This window comes from Neopsephotus bourkii, unplaced genomic scaffold (assembly GCF_033783945.1).
Source record: "Neopsephotus bourkii isolate Nb327-2 ecotype Australia unplaced genomic scaffold, CSIRO-AGI_Nbou_v1 NB_1589, whole genome shotgun sequence".
Classification (NCBI taxonomy): Eukaryota; Metazoa; Chordata; class Aves; order Psittaciformes; family Psittacidae; genus Neopsephotus; species Neopsephotus bourkii.
Window position 1 is genome coordinate 1,157,807 of NW_026902065.1, and position 26,928 is coordinate 1,184,734.

General features: G+C 39.2%; 1 protein-coding gene across 5 annotated transcripts in view; it reads right to left on the reverse strand.

Moving 5' to 3' along the window:
• The window catches only part of LARGE1 (LARGE xylosyl- and glucuronyltransferase 1), a 281,109-nt gene that overhangs the window by 40,223 nt on the left and 213,958 nt on the right, over positions 1 to 26,928 (reverse strand). For 4 of the 5 annotated variants that reach the window (XM_061371799.1, XM_061371800.1, XM_061371801.1 and 1 more), the window contains 3 exons: positions 23,546 to 23,650; positions 6,737 to 6,849; positions 5,036 to 5,161 (listed from right to left, as the gene is read on the reverse strand). In XM_061371799.1, coding sequence (XP_061227783.1) covers positions 5,036 to 5,161; positions 6,737 to 6,849; positions 23,546 to 23,650 — 344 coding nt within the window. The remainder of the gene's footprint in view (positions 1 to 5,035; positions 5,162 to 6,736; positions 6,850 to 23,545; positions 23,651 to 26,928) is intronic. The other variant, XM_061371803.1, reaches the window with a different exon arrangement.

Genomic DNA, 26,928 nt, shown 5'->3' on the forward strand with positions numbered 1-26,928 from the left:
GCCCCAAGCCACACTGCATACAAGCACCCTGTGTGTAACTTATGCCTCAATTAGAGATGTCTGGAAATTTTATTTTTAAACTGTGTTTTGTCAGAAATATATGGTTTAATAAAAGAACCAATTTCCTTAGAAAGGATGAAGTACTTTACAAAAATGTCATCAGGGAGGTTTCAGAATGATATTTCTGAACTACATAAGCAGAAGGGCCTCACAGTGCAGTAGCCAGCAACCCAGAGGCCCATGCACTGCTTCTGGATGTAGGATTCAAATCCTTGCCTTGTCTTATTTGGTGCTCATGGCCCCAGGTATTGCTTTACTCCCCAGCTTACTGCCTACGCTGTATGACAGTAAGGTGATAGACTGTCCCTGTCTTGTACTTTTCAAAGTTCTCTGTTATTCCTCGAAAGGATTTGCAGCTCTACCTTCAACTCCTGTACCAATGTCTAATGAGAGGCCTCCTGCCTGCAAACACACTCCCTAAAACCACCTCTATAATACCACAATATTCCCTATTTGAGAGAGCCGAAGCACCTTACTGATTTCAATGTTCATTTAAGGGAGGGGTATGTTTAACCCTCTTAAGCCCTTTCTCCACCCAGTGTAGCTCTTTCTTGGTTGGCACTGAAAGGTGCAAGAAGGCAACAGATCATGTTTGAGGCAGGTAAGAAAATCATGTATTTGGGTTATAGGCAAGAACCTGTGTAAACTTTTGCAAGCAATCTCACAAAATGTAGAAGACATTCCCAGGGAGGACACAGTGAATCACATAATTTCAGAATGGAAAATTTATGAGGTTAATTATTTATCTGCTAATTTAATATCAGCTGTATTCAAAACCAGTTGGAAAAGCCATCGAAAGGTTTTTAAGTATTTTCTTACTTTGGAGCTGAGGGGTAAAGTCTAATAATTTGACATATTCTCACTGAAGAATCCAGCATCTGATTTTTGTGACTGTGAATTACCAGATTCTCTGTGTGTAAATAGCCTCTGTATCCTTGACAACCAGACTTCTCTTCAAGACTGACTCATTCAATGAGGTCATGATTCATTGTCAGAGGCATCACAATTCATTACCTTCTTTCACAGGATTTTTCTTGCCATTTGGTTTGTGCCAAATCGTAGTAATTGAGATTCCTTTACAGACAGGAACAAACTATTAACCAAAAAAAGAAACAAACACCCAACTCACCAAAAGTAATGCATAAATGAACCTCAGTTCCAGGCAGATCCCTACAGGCTCTGAAGCCCAGCAAGGTATGGACCTTTAGGACACATGCTTATTCACAGACAAGCTACTGAGGAACATGTGAAGAGCTGAGATAAGCAAGACAGACAGTGGATGCCTACATGGAATGACTATTAGCACTTCCATATCTTTAGGCCAGTCATCAGTAACAATTCCTGAGTGTTTCTCCAAGGTGTAACAAATGACATACAAAACCAATCACCTCTGGCCTTTAGAAATTGCAGTTGGCTTACTTGGCAAAAAGAATTAAAGGGCATCTGCTTCCTCGTTAGCCTACTCTTTGTTTCTATTAAAATTGTTCATTTCAAGACATTCTTGACTGATGCAAACCACCTTTATTACAGGTGCCTTTGGGGTGGGAAAAAGAAGACTTCTGTAACTGTAATTGTTTATGTAAGATTTGGTTCCATATGCCATGGACAGCAGAACAAAACCCACAGACTTCCATCTAGCTGTGTACAGTGTGGCATCTAGCACTACAGAGTATGGCACAGGAGATAAGTCTGACCTCTAACATAAAACAGTATAAAAAACCTGGTGGTTCTTTTTTTTCCCCAACAAAATGGATAGAGATGCAACTTAATGAGTTCTATAAAGAGAAAAAGGTGATTAGAATCTTCTTCAAGCAATATGAAATATCCAAGTGCTCCAAAAAGTATGCCAGCCATCTTGTGTTTGCATGAATGCAACCAAAGCAGCAAAGAAGTGTGTATATACACCCCCTGTGACCTGAACAGCAGTCAGCCCTGGGGGTCCAAGTCTGACACAGTGCTGTAAGAGATGACAAATACTCAAGTTCCATGGTCTTTGAGGCTGGATGGAATTAAATCAATTCCTTTTCAGTCTGACTTGAGGAATGCAGTCTGATTTGACTGAGGAAAACTTAACTGGGACAGCTTTACCTTGGAATTTAAATTTCTCCCTGAATTTCCTTCTTTCCTATGCTATTCATCTTAATCCTCCAGTACAAACTTCACAGTCTGTCTTTCTCTCCCTCTTACCCTGGAGGTTTCTTTTACCTCGTTTCCTATTCCAGTCTTACCATGAAATACAGGATGTGCCAAATATGTTGTGTCATACGATTTATATTAAATGCCATGGAACTGACTAACTTTGGTGATTTTTTTAAGAGTATATTTTCTAACTCGGGCTAACGACATCTGTTGATTTTTTGAGAGGATAACATACCAAACCAGACGGTTTCTTTTCAGAACTAGAATTCTGCTCATTTCCACAGTGCAAATCACAGCTTTAATTGGTTTATACTTATTTTTTTTAATTGCATGAAGAATTTTAAACAGTGCTGCCTGAGGGCTAGTTCTTTAACTGCTGAATATAGGAAGAGCTTTACTGAAACCAGGGGGCTAATGTGCACTAGATGATAAGGCTCCGGCCTCTCTTTCAAAGCAAAGAGTTTCAGCCCTGATTCAGTATTTAGGGGTAATTTTAGCAGTGTGAGCAAGTCCATTTCAGCTGAAGAAATTGCTTATGTATTTGCACCCCTTGTTGCATAAAATATCTCAGACCAGAAAGCCAGCAGAGGATACTGTGCACCTTAGACTTCATTGCCTATGTTGTAATAGAACTGACAGTGTGACTGTTAAATACCAAGCCCAAGTTATACCTGTAAACATAAATTTGTTAATTGACAGTGAAGTTTCAATTTGATTTTAAGATACTTCTACTAAATAATTATTTGTAGATGTTACACATGAGCAAGATGACCCACACTTGAAGCAGATAAGTCATTGGAGCCTAAAAAGTGATTTGCCCAATTAGTTGTCAGTTGTCTACTCTCAGGTGAGCTTAACCAGCCTCCAGAACCATTCGCTGGGATCACAACTGAGCTCCCTAAATACAGGCACATAGTAACACTGGAAGCACATTGGTGTTATCCCGCTGGCCCATCAGTTGCCTTACCAAAAGATACAGATACAACACAGACCTACATCATCTCCTGTAGGTCTGTGTTGTATCTGCCAGTCCCACATAGATATCTGAGAGTATCGATGATAACTCTAATTAAGTTTAGGCAATTGGACCAAGCCCTAGATCCTCAGTTATTAGCTTCAATATTTTTTCTCATGTATGTGTCTTAACCTTGTGTTGAATCCAATCTGATTGTCTCAGTGGATCATATGAATTAACATCAGCCTCTAAGTCACAGAAAAATACTTTGGTATCTCCCAGGTAGGAGGTGTATTTTCGTAAATTTCACCTTTTAGAAAACATTTTCCCTGTTACTACCTCTCTTCTTTTGTTTCAGGCCTTACAATTGCTGTCATGCATGATTCTCAGCATCAGCACAGAACTAAATCTCTACCAGAACTTTGTTACAAGTCATAAAACGATGATGCTTTTCAGTCCCTGTGTCGATCCTGCCCTACAACCATCAATTATAAAACATTGAGTTATCAGTGTACTGATCAGTATACCGATCTAACTTTAAAAGCTGCCTTCTAGGGACCACACCTGAACAGTTGGTTGTAAATACCTTATGTATGAAATTCAAGTAATATTGGCCAGCTTTGACGTGCCAGTTAACCCATGTAGTAGCTCTTCTGTTTCTGGGGAAATGCAGCTTTTGAAATCAGTGTGATTGCTTTTCAGTATTCATCCAGTATTTCATGTTAATACTCAATACTCCTGCTGACTCTACAAATTGTTACCAGGGAAAAATTGGTTAGATTCAGGAAATGCAATGCACTAGGAGAATGGTCAAAGTCTGGGGCAGGGGTCCAGGAAGGTTGTGGAACCTCAGTCTTTGGTAACTTGACACTCAGTTGCACAAGGCACTGAACAACCTGATCTAAAGTGCTTTGAGCAGGGTTTGGGCACTCTCCAGAGGTCTCTTGCAACCTCTTCTATGGTTCTGCAGTTTTCTTTTTTTTCTCTTTTAACCTTACTTACTAAAGTATTCTTTGAACATTAATTAAGTATATGAATCTTAACTGAATTTTAAAATGGATCACCAAAAACTTGAGGTAGTTCTGATGCCGTTAGTCTGCTCTGATGGAATCTACTGCTGTTTAGCCAGCCAGCATTATTCTACACCTGGTAGAAGCACAATCAGCTTCTGATTCTGAACTCTCTGCATGCTACATTTGAGTCTGGCCTTTCAAAATGACCACAGAACAATTGATGTTAATTTATCCATATTGTTCGAATCCATCCTGCTTTTATATTCTACTTGACAATAGTAGAAAATGTGCTATTAAGCTGATACTATAGCTTGACTTTATTAAATGAATAGTATTCTATACAGCCTTTTTTCAAGGGCAAATCCTGGGAAAATGTGTGGTTGGGTTAAGTGTATGAGGAAGCTAAATAAGAAGTGTGCAAGGTCTTTGAATTTTGGCTACTGTATTTCTAGCGAGGGTCTGCCCAACCCTCTTTGTGAATTTCACTCTATTAAATGATGCTGACTAAAGAGTTTAAAACTTGTCCAGTACAAAAAGAAAACGGTTTCATATTCTTTGGATAGGAAGAGCTAATACAGGGACAGCAAGAGGAACTCAGCAGTAAAGTGCAGTGGCATAGGTGACAGGTATAGAACGTTAAAAGGTGAAGGGCTACTCTAACACCTTGCCAAACCCCAAAGCAGCATCCATCCTTGACTTTTCTAACAGTCAAAATGCACAAAGCCAAAGTCATATTTGCTTCCCCTGCTTGGTTGTCCTCAAACCGTATGTGTTATTTCAACCCCCCAACTCAATGGACATCATCTTTCTGTCATAGCAGAGTCTTGTCCCAAAGGATACCACCCATCCAACCTCCTGTGAAACATACCTTCAGGTCAGACACATCTCTGTAGCACTGCTCGGAACGGGTGTGATCAGACAGCTGTACATTCCAGAAACATGGGAGCTGGTAGACAAGGAAGGGATTTTGTTTGATGACTGCATTGAAGATATCCTATCAGACAAAACCAGAGAAACAGTAGGGTACATTGCTTCTATAGTGAGGAGGTATCAACCCCTCCCTAAGTCTGAGCTGGCTGTTCTCCCCATCACAGGTAGAGATGCAATTCGTTTGTGAGCTGAACTCTGCAAACCTTGCTTTGTCATTGTTTCCATAGAGGGGGCTATCAATCTAAGGCGTGATGTATAGGTCTGAACAAGAGGAACAGGCTTTCTTGACACACAGAGCTAATGGACTCCAGCAAAGTTTTCAAAACATGTATCTTGTACTGCTGGCAAAAGATGTGGTTCTTGTTCTAGTCACTAGGGAGAGTAACAAGCAGTAAATGACAAACTGTCTGCTGTTAGTAAGTACTGCATCACTTTTCAATAAAAGGGATGAAACTAATCCTGGCAGTTGTGCTGCTTCAAGGTGAATTACTATGTGAGATTTTAGCTAACATTTCATTGTTGCTACAAGTATTCTAGGTATTTCATGGAAAGGGCATGTAGGACAGATCTGCAGAACAGCCTACACCATAAAGGGACAGAATGTGTTCTTTCTCTGTAGAGCCATCCGGTTGGAAAAGTTATAAGGACAGTCTTATAGTTAAGGTATTTAGGTAGGATATTAGCAACCTTGGTTTGCTCTGCAAAATTCTGCCCCATACAAGTATTAGACAGCAGCTCAGGACCTGACTGAAAACACAGTGAAGTTCTAAGAATCATTCTGATGAACTTCAGTAGGTTTTGGATCAACCTGCAAGGATACTGTACACAAGTGCACAGCTCTATGTGCACAGTAAGCAGCATGCTTCCTTAGTGGTGACTAGCCACAGAATCACAGAATCAACTGGGTTGGAAAAGACTTTTAAGATCATCAAATCCAGCCTTTACCCCAGGACTCATTAACCAGATATAGCTCAGCAGTAAAAATATCTAAATATGATGCTGAATTGAATTAATACACTCGAGCTGTTGAGCAAGACTTATCTGTTAAGGTCAAGTACAATATAAACAGGGATTCAGGATTTAAAACTGACAGCTGGCAGGAAGCACAAGAAGAGTAAATATGCATTTCTGTGTATAGGCACACTACTTTTTCTCTTGGCCTTAGTTTCCCATCCAGGGCAGGAAGAAAGCAGTGCTTTTGTCTTCACAGGGGTGCTATGGCAAGGAGTACATTGAAAGACTGTTGGGACTCATCTGCCAGAAACTGTAAAGAAGTATCTGGAGGCTCTTAAAACTAAAGTCTGCTTAGACAATAAGCAGCAAGAAAAGACACGGTATATTTGGACTTCTCATGTCTGAAAAGTTTTATTGTTGAAGAAAGGAGGACAGAAAATTAAAGCCTGAAAACACCGTTTGTCTATCTTGTGAATCATCTGTGCAGAGGTAGTAAAAATGTCAGTGTAGTAAGAAAAATCTCATGAGTAAACTTTCATTCCTCTCTTGCACCTTTTCTCCAGGACAACTCAACAAATGATGATTACATGCACAGTACCTTTTCCCCACCTTTTCCAGCATCCTATTCACTTTCCTCAGTCCATAGAACAGTGGTTGTACCACTCCTCTGCAACATCCTACTCACCTGGTCAGCCAGTGAAGTGGATAGCATGCTCATTAACTCCCGCTCTGCTGTCAGTCTCCACATCTGCTCCCATTTCATCTTCCGTAATTTATCGAGAAGCAGCAAGATAACCCCTGAAGGAAAACACAGCGCAGAGAACAAGAGAAACCATGATGTCACATGCCAGACAGGGCCCATCCTGTCCATGTGCTGAATCAGCAGGTAAAACAAGGACATGAGCTAAGATCTCAGTGGAAACTTCAGTCCTTACCCTATGCTATCACAGGAGATAGACAGACTAAAAAAAACCTTCACATTTCAAGAGGCCATAAGAGAAAGCTTTCCTGAACACCTGAGGCTGTAGAGAACAAATGGTGAGATGGCGTACAAATGAATGCTAAGTTATACAGGCTTGCAAGAAGCCTAAAGTAACTAAAGAGGAGTGAAACTGGGAAAAAGAGAGTCAAGAGAAGGATGCTGTATTTCTATTAGTCTTAATTGATACAGCTTGATTTCATTGTGACTTAATTATTCCTAAAAAGAATGAACCAATAATGGTGATTCACATGATGTGGTTAACTCCATCCAGAGGTTATTATCATTCCAAAGAGAGTTAGGCAATATCCTACAAGAAAGAAAGCAGCACCCTCTTAACACTCAGAAGTGACCCTCCCCCCTCCTTACTCTGAAAAGCTACAGGCTCTGAGAGGACATTCTTTCATTTCACTGTCTACTAGGGAAAGGGTAGAGACAATCCTGACTTATCTTATGTGACTCCATTTCTGCCATCTTCACACTGAATATGGCTTCTTCCAAAATCCCATTGTTTAAATTAATTTCTATCTGGCCTAGAATTAAGATTAGGATGAGACAAATAAAATTTTTTTCACTCATATAAAACAGTTTACTCAAGGTGTGTGTGGCAAAATCCAGCCCTTAATGCTTACTGCATAGGATGCAATATATATGCTGCCTAAGATGAAATTGCAGCTCATACTCCACCTAGTAAGAAGTTAACCACCTGACACATCTAATCCTTGATTCTGAGTAACAGATTCAGTGCTGGCTACAACCTAGCCTTTGAGAGTGCCCACCAGTACCGCAGCAAGTGTTCATAGAGCAGGATCCTCAGATAAGAAAGTTACACTACAAGTGGGAAAAGAACTATCTCAACATACATTGTTATCCCTCTGTTGCTTTTTGTCTGGACAAAATCTATAGTGTAGAAGAAGGGAAAGCAGGAGAAGCTGAATTAAAGCATCAGCAAAACCTCTTCTCCAGTGTGTCAGAAATTTTTACATGACAAATTAATTTGGGAAGACTTAAGATAAGAGCAGTGTCATTGGGAATGAGGGCAAACTGAAGGACCATAAAAGGAAGACTACTGATAAAGAGCAGCCTAGGAAGCTGACAGGAAGTACCTAGTTAGAGCAAAGTCTGTTGTTTCATATCTTCATTAGTGGAAGGGGGACATGAATAGAATAGTAATGATACCTGCAAGTGACATTAAACAAGAGGTCTTACAAAAAAATATCATGGCAACTGCAGAGAAACATAACAGCTACACAGGAGAATATGAAATGGCAAAAAGCAGGCACTGGGAAAAGCTGCCCGAGGGAGTCTAAGATGATAAAATTAAAAGTAATGAGAATAAAAAAGGAAATGTAATCTGGATACTTTAGAAAAATTCTCCTAAAGCAGTCGTGAAATTAATGAAAAATGGCAGATAAAATGCTTTATTTCATGAGTCTTTAAAAATCAGGCTACACAAAGATGAGAAAGTATACCTGGAACAATCCTCCACTGGTGGGAAGAGAGCAAAGGTGGTTCCAGTTCATTCCTATCTTCAGTTTCTGACATGGCAAATTTCTTTCTAGTAAAACCTGGCACTGCCACGAATAAAAAGAAAACCTCTTCTGGCAGTGAATTTTGTGGCCTATTTTAGTTCTGTTTTCCATTTCAGTCCATCTGGTTCCCAAGGATGCTGGAACCTGTACTGGAGGGATCCCCTTTCATCTTCAATCAACCTTTCTGCTTCCAGCTGTTGGATTGGAAAGGGACGTATTGTCACAACATGCTACAACTTATTTCTGCCAGTGCGTTTGTCTTCTCTCCAGCATAACTGAAGCCTATTTGGAGTGTGCAGTGTGCGTGCATTAGCTTCTCAGAGAGCCATTGTGCGCTGTCTGAAACTCGACATCAATGTGAAGCAGGTTCCTAGTGTTGCAGCAATAAACTGGGTGGGATAAGCTCCTCTCTAGTAGTGGATTTTCTCCAGCTGGCAAGAACTGCCAGCTTTGTTTCAATAGTGAAATGCAACAGAGAAGATTTTTTTATTATGAAAAATAAAAAATAACTGTAAGATTCGGTTAACCGTGATTTAATAGTTTTTACAATTTACAGACAATAAAACAATTATTCTTAATTTTTTTAAGCCTCCAGTCTGAGGAGGAGAAGGGAAAATATTTTAAAATGTGCATTATTCTCCAATTTATTTGTCTTCCACTCTTATGCTAGCAGGAGATTATTGCATCGCAGCTAAAGAGATTATGCTCTCCTGAGGGGCTATCGTGGTAGCAGCTGAGAATAAAAGAGGCAGATGTTGTGGAAAAACTGGAATAAATGTGAGAAAGGATGTATTAAATTATGATGCAATCATGGCTATTGAAAATATTCACAGGCTTTTAATGTTCCATCGTCAAGACTAATTTTGATGTGATTTCTATTTTAATTCACTAACAGGCTTGGGTTTAACACCTTTGTGCAGCCCCTGTTCAGGGCTTCTCGCACTGTGGAATTCTAATTTACTGCTGCTGTAAAAATAACTACCAGAAAATATTTATATCAAGATTAAATATTTACCCATTAGAATTAGTGAGAATAAGAGATTTCTACGAAGAGGAGAATTTGATACTATTCACCTAATTAGTGTTATTTAGTGCAAAAGCAAAGCAAAACCATGTGTGTTGGGAACTCAGTTAATGCAAAGGGAAAATTACATTTCTTCAGCACAGAGCACTTAAGTTACTCTTCTATCCTGTTCTGTTACCAAAAGCAAACATAAAAATGAACTTATTCCAATCTGTGCAATTAGTTTGAAGGCAAAATGTCTGAAATAAGGGAAATATTTGCCTCAGGAGCCCCTTCCCTCAGAGTGAAACTGACTGAAATCTCAGACTAAATTTAAGATGACATACAGCTGAACATAACAGAAAAGGGACCTACTCTCAGCTGCTGGGCTGGGGGAGGAAGAGACTGGAATAAAAATAAAAAAATCAAAGGAATATTTTATGAACATCTGGCCCCAGGCACTGGGACTTCTCATCTTTTGAAGAGTGCAGCATTGTCCTGCCCTAACCTACCTGAGAAAAACAAAGGGAAAGCTTGGAAGCAAATAAAAGAAGTGGCAACCCAATTGTCTCATGAGTATTAAACAAATAATGATCAGCCACAGAACATCCTATTTTTGTCACCTTGAGGAAATAGTTCAGGCATACACAGAGATGCAAGTACCTCAAAGATGTCTTGGAAAAATAATGCTTTATTACTAAACCTGTGGAACACGTCCTAGTCTAGTTTTCACTTGAATGCCATTTTCTCCCCTGCTTGATGAGACTTTACTTGAACTAACAAAATCTGACAGATTCTGGATTGATCAAACAAACAAATAAGAAAGCAAACAACAAAGGAGTTTCTCAATTGTGCAGTTTCAGGACACACGCAAAATCCCAGCCCCACAAGAAAACAAACAAACAAAAAAGGAATTTGGTGAATATACTGGAGAAAACAGGGCAAGAAACCTGAATTAACATTCTTGGACTAAACCAGTCCAGTTGGGAAATACTTTATTTTGGCATATTTTAAAACCCAACTTATTCTACAATAGCATTTTTCACTCTAAAATTGATACAAGTTATAAATTTTATTGAAAATGTTTACAAGCTCTGAAAAGGAAAATAAATGTTTGATTCTGTGTCTAACAAAACTCTGGCGGTCACGTAAGTTTTCTGTCTTTTTCCCACTTTTTCATTCAATCCAAATAAAATTTCCTGGTTTCCAACATTTTGACTAAGCAACGGTGTCACTACAAAATATTTTTTCTTAATAGTAAGTGAAAATTTACAGAAACACCAGCAATTTCCTTTGGAATGCTACCAAGCATCCCCACCTCTTGCTTTGGGAACACAGACTATAGCTTGTCCCGGAATTCAGAGATGAATATATATCAGAGCTGGAAGTAATAAACAACATTTTAAGATAGAATAGGATCTCTTACAGAAGTTATAGTGAAACCGGACAAGCTTTCAAACTCCATCAATTTATGACAATGGCCCTTTTAAGATGGCTGAAAAAAATGCTCAGTGCTTGGTGGAAAAAAAGTATAGCTACTAGAGATCATTTTCTATAAGCACTACCTTGCCTCTTTCTTTCAGGTTGAACAGGACGCTTCTGTGAGCTGTTGAGGCAATGCTGTATTATGTGAGCAGCATCTCAGAGAGTATCCTTGTCAGATTTTTAAAAACTCTTCTCAAAACTATGTCTATAACAGGGAACCATCTAGACAGATAGCAAGTAGACACCATTACAGTATCTGAGAAAGACAGGCAAGACACACTTCAAAATATATTACAAAGCAACAGTGAGTTTTAAAAGACTTACTAGGATTCTACAATACCTAACCAGCATAGCAAAGGCCACAGACCAAAACACTGAGTCTCAGATGCTGTTAGAAACAATGTTAAATAGGGCTGACAACATGGGGATTTGTCGCAATAAATAACTGACGCAGAGATTTAAGGCAGTACAAACAACAGTAAGCTACCATGTTTTGTGAAATAGATTTGGCACCAAAAAGTCAATTTCAGTTTTAGGCACTATGGAAGGAGTTTGCAGCTTTGCTATCCCAGAAGTGCCATGGCAGTGCTGACCACTTAGTGCCCTAGCAAATATTTATGCATGTTCTTTGAATTCCAATTTATTGTACCTGAAATCAACACAAGTGGTCACAGTGTGTCATGCTAGGAATGCAACTATGCCTCTGCTGGATCAAAGTCCAAATTACAGGTATTGCAAAGGACTACATCTGAAATCCACTATCCCACACCTCCACACAACTGGCTGTGGCATCTGCTCTGTACCCACCCTATCTACAGCAAAGAATAAAATGCAACTATATAGCTGTTAGGCATTAAAAACATGAACTAAAGCTGCAATTCCACAACAAGCCACTGCACACCTTTCTGAATCTTCATTTCAAGTCTTTGGGTGGATTAAAAACAATGCATTTATTTCACTTGATTTATAGACCATCTATCTAACTGATGCTCATAATCTGACTGGCCGTATCATTAATATAATAAAACCACAGCTTATGTCTATAGCTTTTAACACAGTATGACCAGAGAGCTCTAATTCTATTTCTATTAGACTTTTTTGTATCCTGGTACATTATTTAGCTATGGATTTACATACACCAGCTGTTTTTTGGTTTTGTTTATTTTTCCCTCAAAAAACAGGCATTTTACAACATAAAATAAAAACTAATGAAAACTTGCAGGGATTCACAGTGTGTTAATTGAGAATAAACAACGACTCCACATTTGAACTTTTCTCTGAGAAAATGGAATAGGGCTGAAAAGCTGTTTTGAAATGGAGAGTGGGTGTCCCTCTGGGCATGGTGACAGAATGCAATAGCCCTTGTTTTCTCTGCACATATATTGAAAATGAAGCTGTGATAGAGTGCATTTTGAAATGTACTGCAGTCACTCTGTTGGGAGCCTGGCTCCTCTTGAAGCATTATAAACATTTTGCTTACACTTCCTGATGACCATTTAATGAAATGGAACACTTTTATTTTCTTTTTTCTGCTCTTCAGAAGTATGCTGTTTCTCCTTAGGCAAAATTAAGATGAAGGATGTACTCAAGCATGATTCAAACTTCTTATAGAGCTAGCTCAGAATTTCCTAGTTTTCTAATTATTTCTTTATTGTTTATATGCTATTCTTCCTCAGCAATTTGAAAAAAGAAACATTTGCTTTCTGTCTTCTCTTTAATGACGTCGATTTCTGGGGAATTTCTCCAACTTTCCTAAATCCCCAAAGGTTGCTACAGAAAAATTTCCTTGATTCAGAAGTCTAAAAGGTCTACAGGAGAGAAGTCACAAGCTGTAATGTTTTTACGAAGTCTATGGAGGAAAATCTCTGCTATTTAAAGAACATCCTGCTAAGTAATGCTCTCCCCTCCTATCTTCCCAAGTCTTACAAAGAGAAGTAACAATTCTGCAGGACTCTCAGAGGTCAGTAAAGAAAAAACATCTTGAGACCCAGAGGAACTGGCCTTCTCTTACACAGATCCCAAGAAGTACCAAGTCATACACTTTCCTGCCCAAACTGCTGATAAAGTTTTCCTAAATCCTGTAACAGAAGACAACATGACTCACAAAAAGACAAATATCAGCAAAATCAGAAAGGGAAGCCAGAGTTTCTCCGAGCTGCTCTACTTGCTCTGGGAGTTGATGAAGACAGTAAGGATAGTAAGCTTTCTTGAATCCCTGTGTTTCCTGAACTCTGCAGAGAGTTATGAGAGATGAAAACCACCTGTGAAGAAGCTCCTTACATGGGTTTTAAAAAACTCCTCCTTTGCATTCCGTGACCCTTATGAGCATATAGGGTCCAGAGATTACATTTTAAAGGCACTGGAAAGCAAATATTAAAGGGATTTCTCAGTTGGTAAACTGGGAAGATGGCTTCTAGGAGGCAAATCACTAAATTCTCCCCAAATTCAGAAGACTGCTAACGTTTTTGGTCAGAATTTTTAAACCTCAGACAACACATTCTAACTGCAGACCAGCAAAAGGAGAGAGGAGGGCAGTTTCCACTTCTACATACTGTAGCACAATGACAATGGCCATTCTAAATGGAGCAGAGGAGAGCTATCTTAAAGATGTGACTCACATCACTGTCACACACAAGTATCATCAGAGAGCTATTTAGTGTGCATCTCTGTGTGTATCTGGAAGTCACAATGGAGTTGCCAAAAGGTGACACTAACAAAAAGATGGCTAGGTACAATTCTTATTATGAAGCACTCTGAAAGGTGAGACTTAAAAAGAATGGGGGAAATGTGGAAAATTTCTACAAAGTTTTAGAGAACTTTTCCCGTCTTCGATGCTAAAAATGCAAAGATCTTACAATGGCAGGTTATCTGTGATTTCATTTACATGGATGCTTAGGTGACTTCAGCCGAGAGGAAAACAAAGTCCCAGTGAAATACGTATTTAAGTGATAAAGTCAGAAAGGATGATTTTCAGCTCTTGCATAACAGAGGCCATATGATTTTTTTCAGATCGATTTGTGCTTTAACTAGAACATAAATTCTAGAAAAACATTCAGCCTTGATTTAAAAATTTACAATAATGGGTAATCTATCACAAACTTTGACAAGTTATTCCAATGCATAATTACTCTTATGAAGGATACTTCCCTTATTTCTGATTTGAACATGTCTTTGAACTTGCAGTCATTTGATCTTGTTGAACCTTTGCTAAATTGGCAAGCCCTCTATTAAGAAATGTCATTTCATCCTGCAGATACTAATAAGCTGTGATCAAACTATCCCTTGACTTGCTCCCATATAAGCTCCTGGAGCTATTTTCCCCAACTTTATGGGATTTTATCCAGTATTTTCTCTGAACTTTGTTAATTTATAAGTACTTATCTTTGACCTGTGAAGATCAGACCCAGAGAAGTATATAAATCTACATTGTAAAACAAACCCATTACAAGAAGCGATCCCTAGCACCCAGATCGAGGACTGCAGAGTGGTTGCACATACTGCCCACGGTCTAGCTCTTCATTGAGTAGGCTGACCACATCAACACTACATAGTACTCTTTCTCTGAGGGCCTAGTTCATGTTCTTTCAATTTTCAGGCATAACAATTATTTTGTTTGCATTTCTCAGTGTCCAACATTATGAGAGAGCCATGTTACAAGCTTCTAGATTGGAGTTTTCAGCAAGAAACTGAGGGTCTATGTTGTGTGCACTGGAGAATGCCATCAAGGCATGTAAGAATAGTTCTATCCATACCACCTTCCAGAAATACATCCCAGAGTACCAAAAGATCGCACTCAGTTTCTTTTTTCTTGGCAAAGACAAGACAGGGTACCAACTCATTTCCATGTCCCGTTGATGATTAGGGTGCCAAGAGCAAAGAACGACCCAGGGAGCTAAGCTAGCTGACAGCATAGACATCCAGTATGTCAGGAGTAAAAGGTCGACACCCAATACAAAAAGAAGTATATTTCTTGCACTCAGACTTGAAACATCCCTGTTTATACATCCAGTGATCACAAAGTGTTTTGACAACTGTGTTAGACCTGGAGGTCATGTTCATCTGATTATCTATCCTGGACTGATTCTCATGCATCTCTTCATTCCTTCCAAGCGTACAATTTTACGTGTCAGTGCTTCACAACACAAAGTATGAGTGAGTGTTGCAGCTCTACATGAAGCCAGAGTAGCTGGACTTTGGGTGAGCTATCCTGAAAAGGAATCAGAATGGTACGGACTGTACAGGGTTACTGTGCTGGAGGCTCAGTCCCGTGCAGGATGTTTAGAAAAAGGGATCACACAAACCTTGTTTTCATGGATAAAAAATGAGGAGGTCTGCTGGAATTTGCAGGATATTTGCCCTGACAAAAGCAAGTACATCTTCCAAAACTAATTTATCTTGGACTCTTCACCAAAGAATCACCAGCCTTTAAAAGAAAAAAGTTTATCTCCTGATTCTCAGCTCCTATAAATCAGCTTAGGTCTCTTCAATGCAAGAGTCAGGCATTTATATCAGATCTGGACCCCATCCATGATGCTTATCTATGTTTTTTTCTTCCTCAGAAAGCAGCAAAAAATGAAAGGTAACAGGGCCCATTGCTTTAAATTACGTGAGTTTTTCTGGTTTTGATCCTCTCAAAAGCATCATATTTAATAGGGGTTGAAATGTCAACAATTTTACAAGGTTTCCACTTTGGACTATGTGAAGAGGAAAAATACATCCTGCACAGGTGATAATTATTTTGGCTGGCTTATAATACTAACAGAGGTCCTCAAGGCTAATTATACGGATGGGCACAGTGAGTAAGAACCTGTCATAGCTCTTCCTGGGCTGGTGTTCAGCCCTAGCAACAGAGGAGGAGATGTGGCTCATGCGCTGAACAGCCTCTCAAGCATTTCTTTAGAGTTGGATGACAAAAAGGTTTGGGGTTCTCCACTCACAAGCAAGCAGACGACTTTTCTTTCCCTCTAATAGGCAGTTTATTGACTGGATGACATTCAGGAAGAATAGAAGATTTCTAAGAAATGAGTTAGGGGAAGAAAAGAAGCAGTACAGAATGGACAAGCCTAAAAATTAATTATAGCCTTAATAAAACCTGAACAAACAGGAAACACTATGTACTTCAATGAAGTGATTTAAACTAAAGGTCAGCTGCAGGTCAATCCTCCCTCCATGATTATTTCTCTTCCAGTAACAGACAGGATTAGGTTCATAACAGAAATAGATACATTTGCATAAGGAGAATATGCGTGTGGAGCTGTGTAGCATGCTCATATAGCTGAACTGAGGTACAGTTTGGATAAGTGGATACAAGGTGCCTGCAAAATAAGTTGGACTACCAAGCTCAGGGGGGCTGTCTTTATTCCGATTGAGGTCAGGTACACGTGGTATTCCACAAGAGTTGATACTGTGCTTGATACTGTTTAACATCCTGATTAATTAGATGGAGATGAGCTAGAACACATACTCAGCAATGTCACATGTGACACCAAAGTGGGGTCTTTGGCCCTGGGGACAAAGCTGCTATTCAGAGGGACCCTGGCAGGCTGGACAAATGGGCTACGAGAAAGCTCGTAAGGCTCAATGTGAAGCCCTGTGTGGCACTGCTCCTGAATTGGCAGCACAGGTTGGAGGACAACCGGATAGAAAGGAGCTTTTCAGAAAAAGTCCTAGGCAGCTGGTGGACAGCAAGTTGAACATAAGCAGCAATGCAACCTTGCAGCAAAGATGACCAACCACATCCTGGGCTCTCTTAGTCCCGCTTAGGTCAAGGAAAGTGATTACCACTCTCTACTTAGTGCTTGTAAGACTACATCTGAAGTACTGTTTTGGATTTCTTAGTCAAACCTAGACACTGACATGCTGGAGTAAGTCCAGCGGAGAGCAACCAAAATTGTTAGAGGCTTGAAAAACACATACAAGAAGCTGAGAGAACTGGGTTTGTTCTACCTGGAAAGAAAAAGCTGAGGGGATCTCTTACAGCTGTCTAAAAGTACTTAATGGAGCCAAACTCTTCTAAGAGATGCAGAGAGACAGAATGAGACATAACTGACAAAAACTGCAGCAAAGAAAATTCTAATTATGAATTAGGGATTTTTACTTCTATTTTTTAATTTTCTTACCAAGCCAGTAACAGGAACAGGCTGCTTTGGGAGGTAACCTTGGAGATACTAAATGCCCAATTGGAAAAGGCCCTGAGCAACATGAGTTGGTTTTCAGTGGGAAGAGGATCAGATCTCTGGAGATCCTTTGTGATCTGATCATCTGAAGGTGACCAAATTTAAATGGTTTTTGTTGGCACTCATTTACAGGTGACAGCTTTGACATAAAAGGGCAGAAAAGAAATCTTAGTTACTCTGCTACTTTCTGTGGCAGGCATCAGGCTGCCCATTAGACTCCAAAGATCGAGTCTAACAGTGATGCCTCTTTCTAAGTTTTGGGACTATGGCTACAACCTCTGTTTCTGTACCTACAAAATAAGAACTGCCTTTACTCAATCACTTTTATGAGCACAATGAGAAACTGGAAAGTGAACTTGCAATTCAGAAGAAAAAGCACTGGGTTTACTATTACTATGCATTTGCCTGGGGTTCTCCTGTCATATAATAGAAATTTCTGTTCTCAGTTTAGGCACCTGGATACCTCTACTAAGCTTTTATGTGCAAGTCTTTCATCTAAATCTAACCTGCTAATGATGGTCTCTCTACAATAAAGAGAGGGCATTTCAGAGTGCTGGACAGCATAATTACTCATCAAGCTATGTATGTCCACATGAAGAACTGTCTTGATCGAGCTAAAAATATCACACTTCCGAATGATACTTTAAATCGTTAGATTAGGTATATATATGTATCCTATTGGTGTATATTACATGGAGAACTTTACATCACGAACTTAGGTCAGACCAGTAAAGAAAAAGCCTAAATAGGACAATTTAATCAACTAAAAACCCCCACTTTTTATTTACTTCAATACAGTGGAAACCAAAATCTGGTATAGACTGTCTGAATGCCACTGCTTTTTTATCACAGGTTTCTTAGCAGATGAAAGTTTTCAGTGTTTCAAAGAAAGTCAGGTGTTGTTTTTTAAGAAAAACAAAGTTATTGCAGGGTCTGATAGATTCAATTGCTAAGGAGCAGAGGATGTATCTCACAGAATACAATAAAAAGTAGACTAATTCAGCCACAGCAATGCCGTTACATGGATAAGCCTCTCAAACCAGAGGCACCATTTTCAAAATCAAATACATATTGACCCTCATTTTAGAAATGTCAAGCGTGCTGCAAACAAGTTCTCGCTGCATCACATAGTTTAGAAAATGTATGAGGAAGACTGGAAAGGAAGCTATTCTTTGAGGGCAGTCAGCTTTAAGAGAGCTTATTTTTAACTGCAAGCAACAGATTATAGCCAACAAAGAAAGGGATGTGGTCATCAAAGTTGGAATTATCATTTTAGCTTCCCAACATTGACACAAACAGACTGATATTTCCTGGTGAGCCTAAAAGCAATAACGTATTGGCACTACCTATACAATGTGCACATACCTGTACTTCAAATGCATCTTCATGAGTCATAAAGCACAGGTATATCAAGCATGTTTTGCACCGATAACGGTATTTGCTGAATGAGATCACAGTACCTTAGAGAAGCAAGAATCTAATAAAAAACCCTGGTACAGTGTGAATGTGAGTAGGTGAAGAAATTACTGCTTTTTGCCTTGATGTTAGTATTGGACTTTTCTCTCTTTTTTTATCATTAAAATATTTTTTCATCCGTTTGCAAAAGCTCCTGTACTTGCATGCAAACCTGTATGATACCAGTTCCTGTATTAAATGAGACTAATGTTTTATGTAATGGGAGATAGGAATATTGAGATTGCTTTTAGAGAGGACATGGCTAAACTGAGACAGGCCCTAATGTTTAAAGGATGTTTAAAGGTTCCATAAACCATGAGTTTTCTGATTTCTGCATTTGCTGAGACAATCTGGAAAAAATCTTCCCTCTCAAGCAACCAGTACACTCTTTTCTTTACACCATGGAGAAAAGCAATGGTTTAAGTCAGAATCTGTGGAATAGTTCATAAATCAGTGCTATATTCAGATGGCTGTCATAGAATTCTGGCTCTTCCATGGGGAGGGAGGGAAAGGCATTTTGGTAACAGATTTATCCAGACTTAGGCAACAATAACTATATAAAGCATTAATTGTGAGGATTTCTGAAAAATAAACCCAAACAGAAATGTCTGATTAAATGAAAAGTGCTCAGCACTTCTTAACATCAGATCCATTACCGTAATGCTGTGAACAGAAGCCTGTGGACTGCAGATGAATGCGGTTTCCATGTTTCCAGGACAGGACTGTGATCACAACCACCCCATTGTGCTCTGTTTTCCTAGTCATTTGCTCTCTGTACTGAAGGTGCACAATATCATCATGAAGAAACGCAAGATGTGATCCAGTCTAACTTCATATAAACAGTCTGCCCTATGCTTGTCTTTCTTATTTACAATTGCTAAATATTATGCAAAAATGACACAACATATGCTTCTCACTTCCAAATCATCTTTCATAGGTCCTTTTTTTTTCAGGGAAACAATAAAGAGATTCATTCAAGCATTCTTCCAGTCATAACAAACATCAGAGTAATAATGCATGGTGCACACGTAGCCTGGTAATCGTTAGGTGCTAGCCATTCCCTTCTGTTCTCAATCCACAAATCTGGTAAAGTGACATCTCTCAGCGTGGGAGTATGAGTCCTCAGCTCAAGCTGTTGAGACACATCCTTACTGTATCTAGTAGTTGCACTGAGGCAGTGTATTTCAGATGAGCTTCAAACTCTCAGAATGGGCTTCTGTAGCCTAGAAGTCTGAAATCCCCTCTGCCAAAGTTTTTACAAATGCCCCTCCTGGCACCCAAATTACAGGCACAAATCCATCCTAAAGCTCTACTTGAAAGGCAGAGAATCCATTCGCAGCAGATGTAAGTTGGCCTTGCTGCACTGAAGCCAGAGAAGACAGGGGTGATTCACACCAGCTGAGGAAGTGGCCTGAAATCATGGTAACAGCCACCAGAAACTGCTTTTAAAAGCTGTTCTCCACCATGATGGAAAGTATAAAGCTGACAACGTACTAAAAGCTTTTATGTTTAGAATTTTTTTGACAAGATATTTTTCTGAGGTCTAAGATGACTGTTACTTCAGAAATTAACATCAAGCTCCAATTCTGGAGCTGTCAGTTTAACATCTGTAAAGAGAAAAATCATAGTGCAGCTCAGACAATACTTTAGAAAGCACAGGTTTGGTCAGTGAAAGACAACGTAGATGATACAGAGAGAAAAGTGTCTGTGAGAATTACTGGTGTAGACAGGCAAAAGGGAATGGGCAATACATAAAAATGCGTTTGACTAAGCAGCTTACCCAGTTTTGGCCAATGAGTTACAGAAAAAACCTGGGTGCCTTTGTGGTACAGAAGAAACTGTTTAAAATGGCTTGAGGAAGGGAATATAATCTCAAATAAAGAATGGTTCTAACCAAGAGTATTTTAATCACCAATTAAATTGTCACTGAACTGAGTTTTGAGTTTGGTCTGGTTTTCCTGAGATTATATTATCATGAATTAAAGTGTGATTTGGGTTACAGAATCATAGAATGGTTTGAGTTGGAAGGGACCTTAAAGGTCATCTAGTTCCAACCAGCTTGCACGGGCAGGGATGCCTTCCATTAAACCAGGTTGCTCAAAGCCCTGTCCAACCTGGCCTTGAACACTGCCACGGATGGGGCAGCCACAGCTTCTCTGGGCAACTTGGTTCCAGTGTCTCACCACTCTCCCAGGGAAGAACTTCTTCCTAATGTCTAATCTAGATCTTCCCTCTGCCAATTTCAATCCATACACACACTTCTAAAAAATGTTCTGCCTGTGCAAATGAGGAAGAAGGATGAAAAACAACCCCTCCCAAAATCTTCCCTTGAAAATCTGTATTGGTTGTCAGGAGGTTTGGTCTAGGCACACACTAACCCGAGAATACACGTAATTACTGTGTTTAAAGAACTAGTGGAGAAGGAACAAACACACCTTTGGTTTCTATGTATCTGCCTTTTGGGACTCCACTCAACCTATTTGTTGTCCAGACTGACTCAGAAAAGTACAAATGAAAGATATATTATTTCCTTCAGAAAGTGGGAGGAATAAGTGGAATAATTTTGACTTCGAAGGGTGCTTCTGCATCAAACCTGCCAGCGTTGGGACTGGCTGAAGAGGCTCACATAAAAATATTTTCTTGGGATTGTGTTCTGGGTTTGTAGTAAACACTCTCCCAAGAGCAAAAGCAAAGTCTGTCTGATCCAGCCTTGTTTAGCCCATGGAAGTTTCACGGTTTTGGGGGCCCTTTTATTGTTCCTAAGTACAGCTCTAAGCAGCTGAATTTCTGAGTCTTTCCTTTCCCAGCCCACTGCCTTTCAGGAGTGTTTTGCTTAGAGTTATAGTCTCTCTTTCCTGCCCTCGTCCTCCCCCACCCTTAGTTTTCTGAATCCTCCTTGGCCACAAGTGTTGCATTCAGTGACAATTATTTTAATTTACTGAACACATCAAACAAGCTCCAGCTTCACTTCATATTTCATCTTCCTTGAAATATTTATACCTCCAATCTTGGCTAAATTACTGAGGCAAACAATAAATTCAATTAAGAAAATTACAGTAAATGATGCTGATTCTGTCAATAACATCAATTGCTACTTCTCAGAACTTGAACTGCTTCACCCAGTGACCTCTTCTTGCATGTAGTTAAAAAAACATCAATCCACTTCTTATGATCACTTGTCATTCTTCCATTCATTATCTACCTTCTGGTGTTTTATTTGTTTGTTTTTTAAAGAGTTTCTACAATTACAGGTGAGTTGTCTGAAGAAGGAAATTGGGAACAGACTAAAATCATCGGCAGGCTTATGCATAGCCTGGTAGGTATGTATTAACACATACCAGGAATTAACATATGCCATTTATTTGAAGGACTGCAGACATTCAATTATTTTTGCTTTCAGTGGAAGAATTTTGTGATAAACTGGCATTTGGTATCCCTATAAACCATATGGAACAGTAAGTTAAGACAATATAAATTAAAGCTTTATAGCACTTTGATTTACCTAATTGCATTTTAGATACCATCCACTATACATTTTTGGGTTATTCTAACATTATGTGGTTGTGACGCTTTCTGCCAGCATTAAAAGTCTGAAAGGAAAAAGCAAAAATGTAGCAGAAAGAAAGTACCTGTAAAGGGTGTTCATCTCTCAGTAGAGCAAAAGATAATTGTTTTGTGGTGTAACAGTGAAAAGAACTGACATCAATGTATACAGCTGTGTATAACATAAGCTTTTTGTTTTCAGGACAAGTCCATGAAACTTGGCTCTGACTAATGCTTTTGGAAGAGTGAGGGGCAGGAGTGGGCAGCCCAAACCTTTATATATGCAATTCTGCTCTGGCAAGTGGAGAGCCAGGAAACAAAATCTTGTATTCATATCCAATTTGTTCTGTTAGGCTATCCTTTGGAACATTTTCACAGAACAGAGATTCTTTACAGAGGCTGAAATACAAATTCACAAAAACTGGAGTGATTCCCCCAAATAGACAAAGGAATATAGAAATACAGATGACCCAACCACAACCTGTGCAATCATTTTCCTAGTTAGTCTGTTTAATTGAATTGAATGCATTTCTGCGAAGCAAAACGTCTATTATGGTGAATAATTTCCTGATAGTGCAGGGGTATTTAAATGGACTCACCTGTTCTAAAGGGAGGCTTCACTATCTGTTCTGCCCTTTTATTACAAATAGAGAGGGAACCTAACTCACTGCATCAGCATGTAAAGCCTAGCATTGGAATGACTTAGATGTATGTGTGTGTTCTTTATGTACCTAGTATGTTTTCTCACATACCAAACACAAATCAGAGGGAAGACCTCTCTCTTGTAACCTAACAAATTCTCTGATCTAATGCCTTTATTCCTTTCCCACAGCAGCAGAAATTGATGGCCAGTAGTTTGCATTTTATTAGGACAATTATGACTCTGTTGCTGTCCTGGAGGAGTTATATCTTTATTGGGCTGACATTTTGTGATATCATTTACCTTTCTACAATAAATGAGCCTTGATCCCTGTTTTTTTCCCCCTTGCTGGGTCTACAAAAGCTTATCATAGACAGAAATCTTGTAGGAGATGTGCTGAGAATGTGTCAAGACTGCTGAGAAGCTCAGTCCTTCCCTGATGGATGCCATACAATCTCTCTTAAGACCATCTAGAGAAGGAATATAATTTTCTCAGAGTAGCACAGTACCAGAAGTTCCAAAATGCATCACACTGCATCATTTTTACTGCTTTAAACGACAAGTTTTTGCAGTAAGTTAGGAAGGGAGGTGCAAGTTACCACATCTCATACTCTTCTACAGCGGGAGACTGACTGCATACTCAATGGAAACCTTAATTCAGAGAAACCCCCCAGGACCTACCTGTGTTGTAGCCCCTCCCAAGCGCTGGCCAGGGTCGATGATTCTTCCAAAGGTTGCCCAAATACCAATCACTCTGGTTCTCCACCAAGCCAAGAACCTGCTGCCCTGGAAATGAGCAAATTGTAAAAACATCATGAGACAAAAAACAGTCAATGGAAAACTCACAGGAAATCTGGAGAGGGAAAGACAATGGAAAGAGAAGACAGAAGTTTGGGTGCTGCCCTTCTTCCATGCAATCAGAAGAAGCCTGCTTATGCAACAGACAGCAAGCCTGGCACAGCAAATTCAGCACAGCTCATTTCTTTCCTTCTCCTCTGGCTAGTCTGAGTAATTAAACACTGTGGGAACCTTTGTCATACTGACAAAAATATATCACCCAGACAAATCTGAATGCTGCTTGATCTTGAAATACAATGACGAAGAATCCTCCTAGTGAGAAGTAAGTGTTGGTAAAATGATCATTTAATATGAAGATCCGTTCATACTCTGATGAAGGTAATACAGTTGAAGAACAAGGCTCAGTATAGCAAATTATTCTTCCCATGTTCCCCCCAGTAGTTTTGGGGATTTTTTTTATCAGTCACAAAGGAAATCCCTTTTGCTTAGAAAATTACTGTATTCTAAAAGTTTACCTACATAAGAAAGTTGCACTGTTTTAATTTAAGAGCATAATTCAAAAGTCATTTAGGTAAGCCTGTGTGGAAGGCTGCATAGATATTATGATTTCAGTTCTGGATGGGCTTATTTTGGTTTAGCTTACATTGATTAGCAGCTGACTCCAGCTGGAGTAAAATGCGCTTTAAATCAAATGTGTCTAGAAGGTTTGCACTGCTTAAAAACTGAAAAATGAATGTTTGTATAGATAAGGACTTAATTATCTATCCTAAAATATGCTGTATAAAATGTAAATAAGAGAAGTGATTGAAATAAAGCTCTGGTAACAGAGGATGGAGGGCAGGGGAAAACTGCTTTTGGATCTAGTCAAAGAAAGAAAAAGAAATGGTGTTTTGACAGAGGGACCCACTCACTGAGGGCACTAAGACTGGGATTGGAGATTACTTTGCAACCTTTTGAGAAAGCAATTAAGCATCATGCTCTGAAGGCACATTTTCAAATCCCAGCTATGCTCATAAAACTGGATGTATGGTCACAGCAGTGCACTGAAAGCATTAAATGATCATTATATGTTGTTTATGCAGGACCACAGCTTTATAACTAACATTTCAGTATGGCCCAAGTCAAGATTAGGCTAGGAAGCAGGACATTAAGACAGAAGTGATTAATTCATACTTTATTGTCAGCTTGGAAGACATTAGGATAGGTCAGGTGATTACAACACTCTCTTGTGATATCTCTAATTCTGTCAGTAACCCCCACATGTGCCTCAAATGCTGTTTCAATGAGTGTGAGCAGCAATGAGTGGCTGACATATAACAAATAAATCAGAACATTACAAAAGCATTCAAGGAGTGAACGGAAATCAATCTAGAAATAACCTTGAGAAATTACCAAGTCCATTCCACACCTCTGTTCAGGATCATCCTACTTTATCCCAATCACAGCATGCCAGTGCTCGCCAGACCTAATTTTCTGATGATATCTCTCCTTTTCCATTATAGATTACATGTAATACATATATTTAGAATTTTATATTATACTCCATAACTCACTTTTCAAGAAGGTGGAAAATCTGGAGAGAGCAGAATGGAACATATAAAAGACCACCACACATTTATCACCCTGTTGGTGCTACCGAAAATTGGCAATATTAACAGCGGGCAAAGCACAAGAGAATGAAGGAAATGAAAAGTTAGAGGCAGATGCATCCTAAGCAACTGATGATTTGTTCATACAAATAAACTGTAGGATCTCTCAACCTGTGAGACACACAGAACACACTAAACAGCACATGAGGGGCCACGAGCCATATATTGTGAGGAAATATGAAAGGGATCTCAACTGGCTGAAACAAGCCTTTAGCCAAAAACAGCTGAAGGGCACAATTTTAACCAACACTTGTTGATTCCATGCTGGAAGACTGCCTGTTCTTTATCAACATCACTTACAGTTGAGGTTGAGTAAATCAAAGTAAGAAACTACTACGGCTAGTAAAGACAAAAAAAACCCAATAAAAAATGCAGGTGCAGCTGGGCTAGCAGGGATTGGCACAGCTAGTACAAAGAGAGTAACCCTGCCCGTATTCTAACAGCGCATTTCACAACTCAGCAGTCCACAGATCCTTCTTGGAATAGTACTGCTAACATCAAAAGAAATGTTAGAATTCCATTTGCAAGAAGCAGATATTGAACTTCCTTACCATGGAGCATCAATCTGCTTTCATTATCTTAGCCCCATGCATTTCCCAACAAGCCACAGAGTTCAGCCTTTCAGCTGACGAATAATAAAAGATGAACAAACCTTGCTGGTTGTTAATGGCTTTTCTTTCCACCTACCAGTCCAAAATCTCAGTGACAATGTACCCCTGAAATACTTATTTCTCAGTTATTATTTTTCATGCCAAGGTAAACTGAAAAGTCTCAGGAAATTATGTTCACACATATTTATTGTAGTTGTACCATTTCCTTCCCCCTTTTTCCCTTTGTTTTTGAAGATATCAGAACAAATCCTGCTCTCACCAGTATCCTTTGAGGTTTGATATGGGACATGATGATGGCAGGAATTACCATCATGTAAGCTTTAGAGCTTAGATATACGGATCAGATATAATGTGACTTACTGTACATTAACTGAGCTGGTATAATTGCCTGTAGATGCCCTTTTAGCTTGTCACAAATACGAAGTACAATGTATTAGCTAACACTGCTTTTGAATGGCCTAGGAATGTGCACATGTTCACGTACTGTCTTAGGGTAGAGCATTATGCAACTTGTCAGGCTGTTTGTAACTCCTGCTGGTGTCTGAAACCCCACTAGGCAGATGTGATGGCAAGTCTCCCAAGTCACCTTGGAGAAAGAGATGAAGATATATTTTGTAGCTTCTCTAGTTATATCTCTTCTTTCTCTAGGCTGGAATAGTATTCCTGTCTCTGCCAAAGAACATAGTTTTATTTCCCTTTACATTGTCTCTATGATGTTGACTTAGGGCAGAAGTGATCAGGAAACCAGAACTGCAGCTCCATAGTAAATATTAACAGTTCCAAAACATGTTTTCATTCTAAATCAGTACAGAAAAAAGAAATCATCAGAGAATAACAGAATCATAGAATGGTTTGGGTTGGAAGGGACCTTAAAAGGTCATCCAGTTCCAACTCCCTGCCATGGACAGGGACACATTCCACTAGACCAGGTTGCTCCAAGCCTCAATTCAAATTCAGAAATATTCTATGGAAAAAAATTCCCAAATATTTTAATCTGAAGATACCA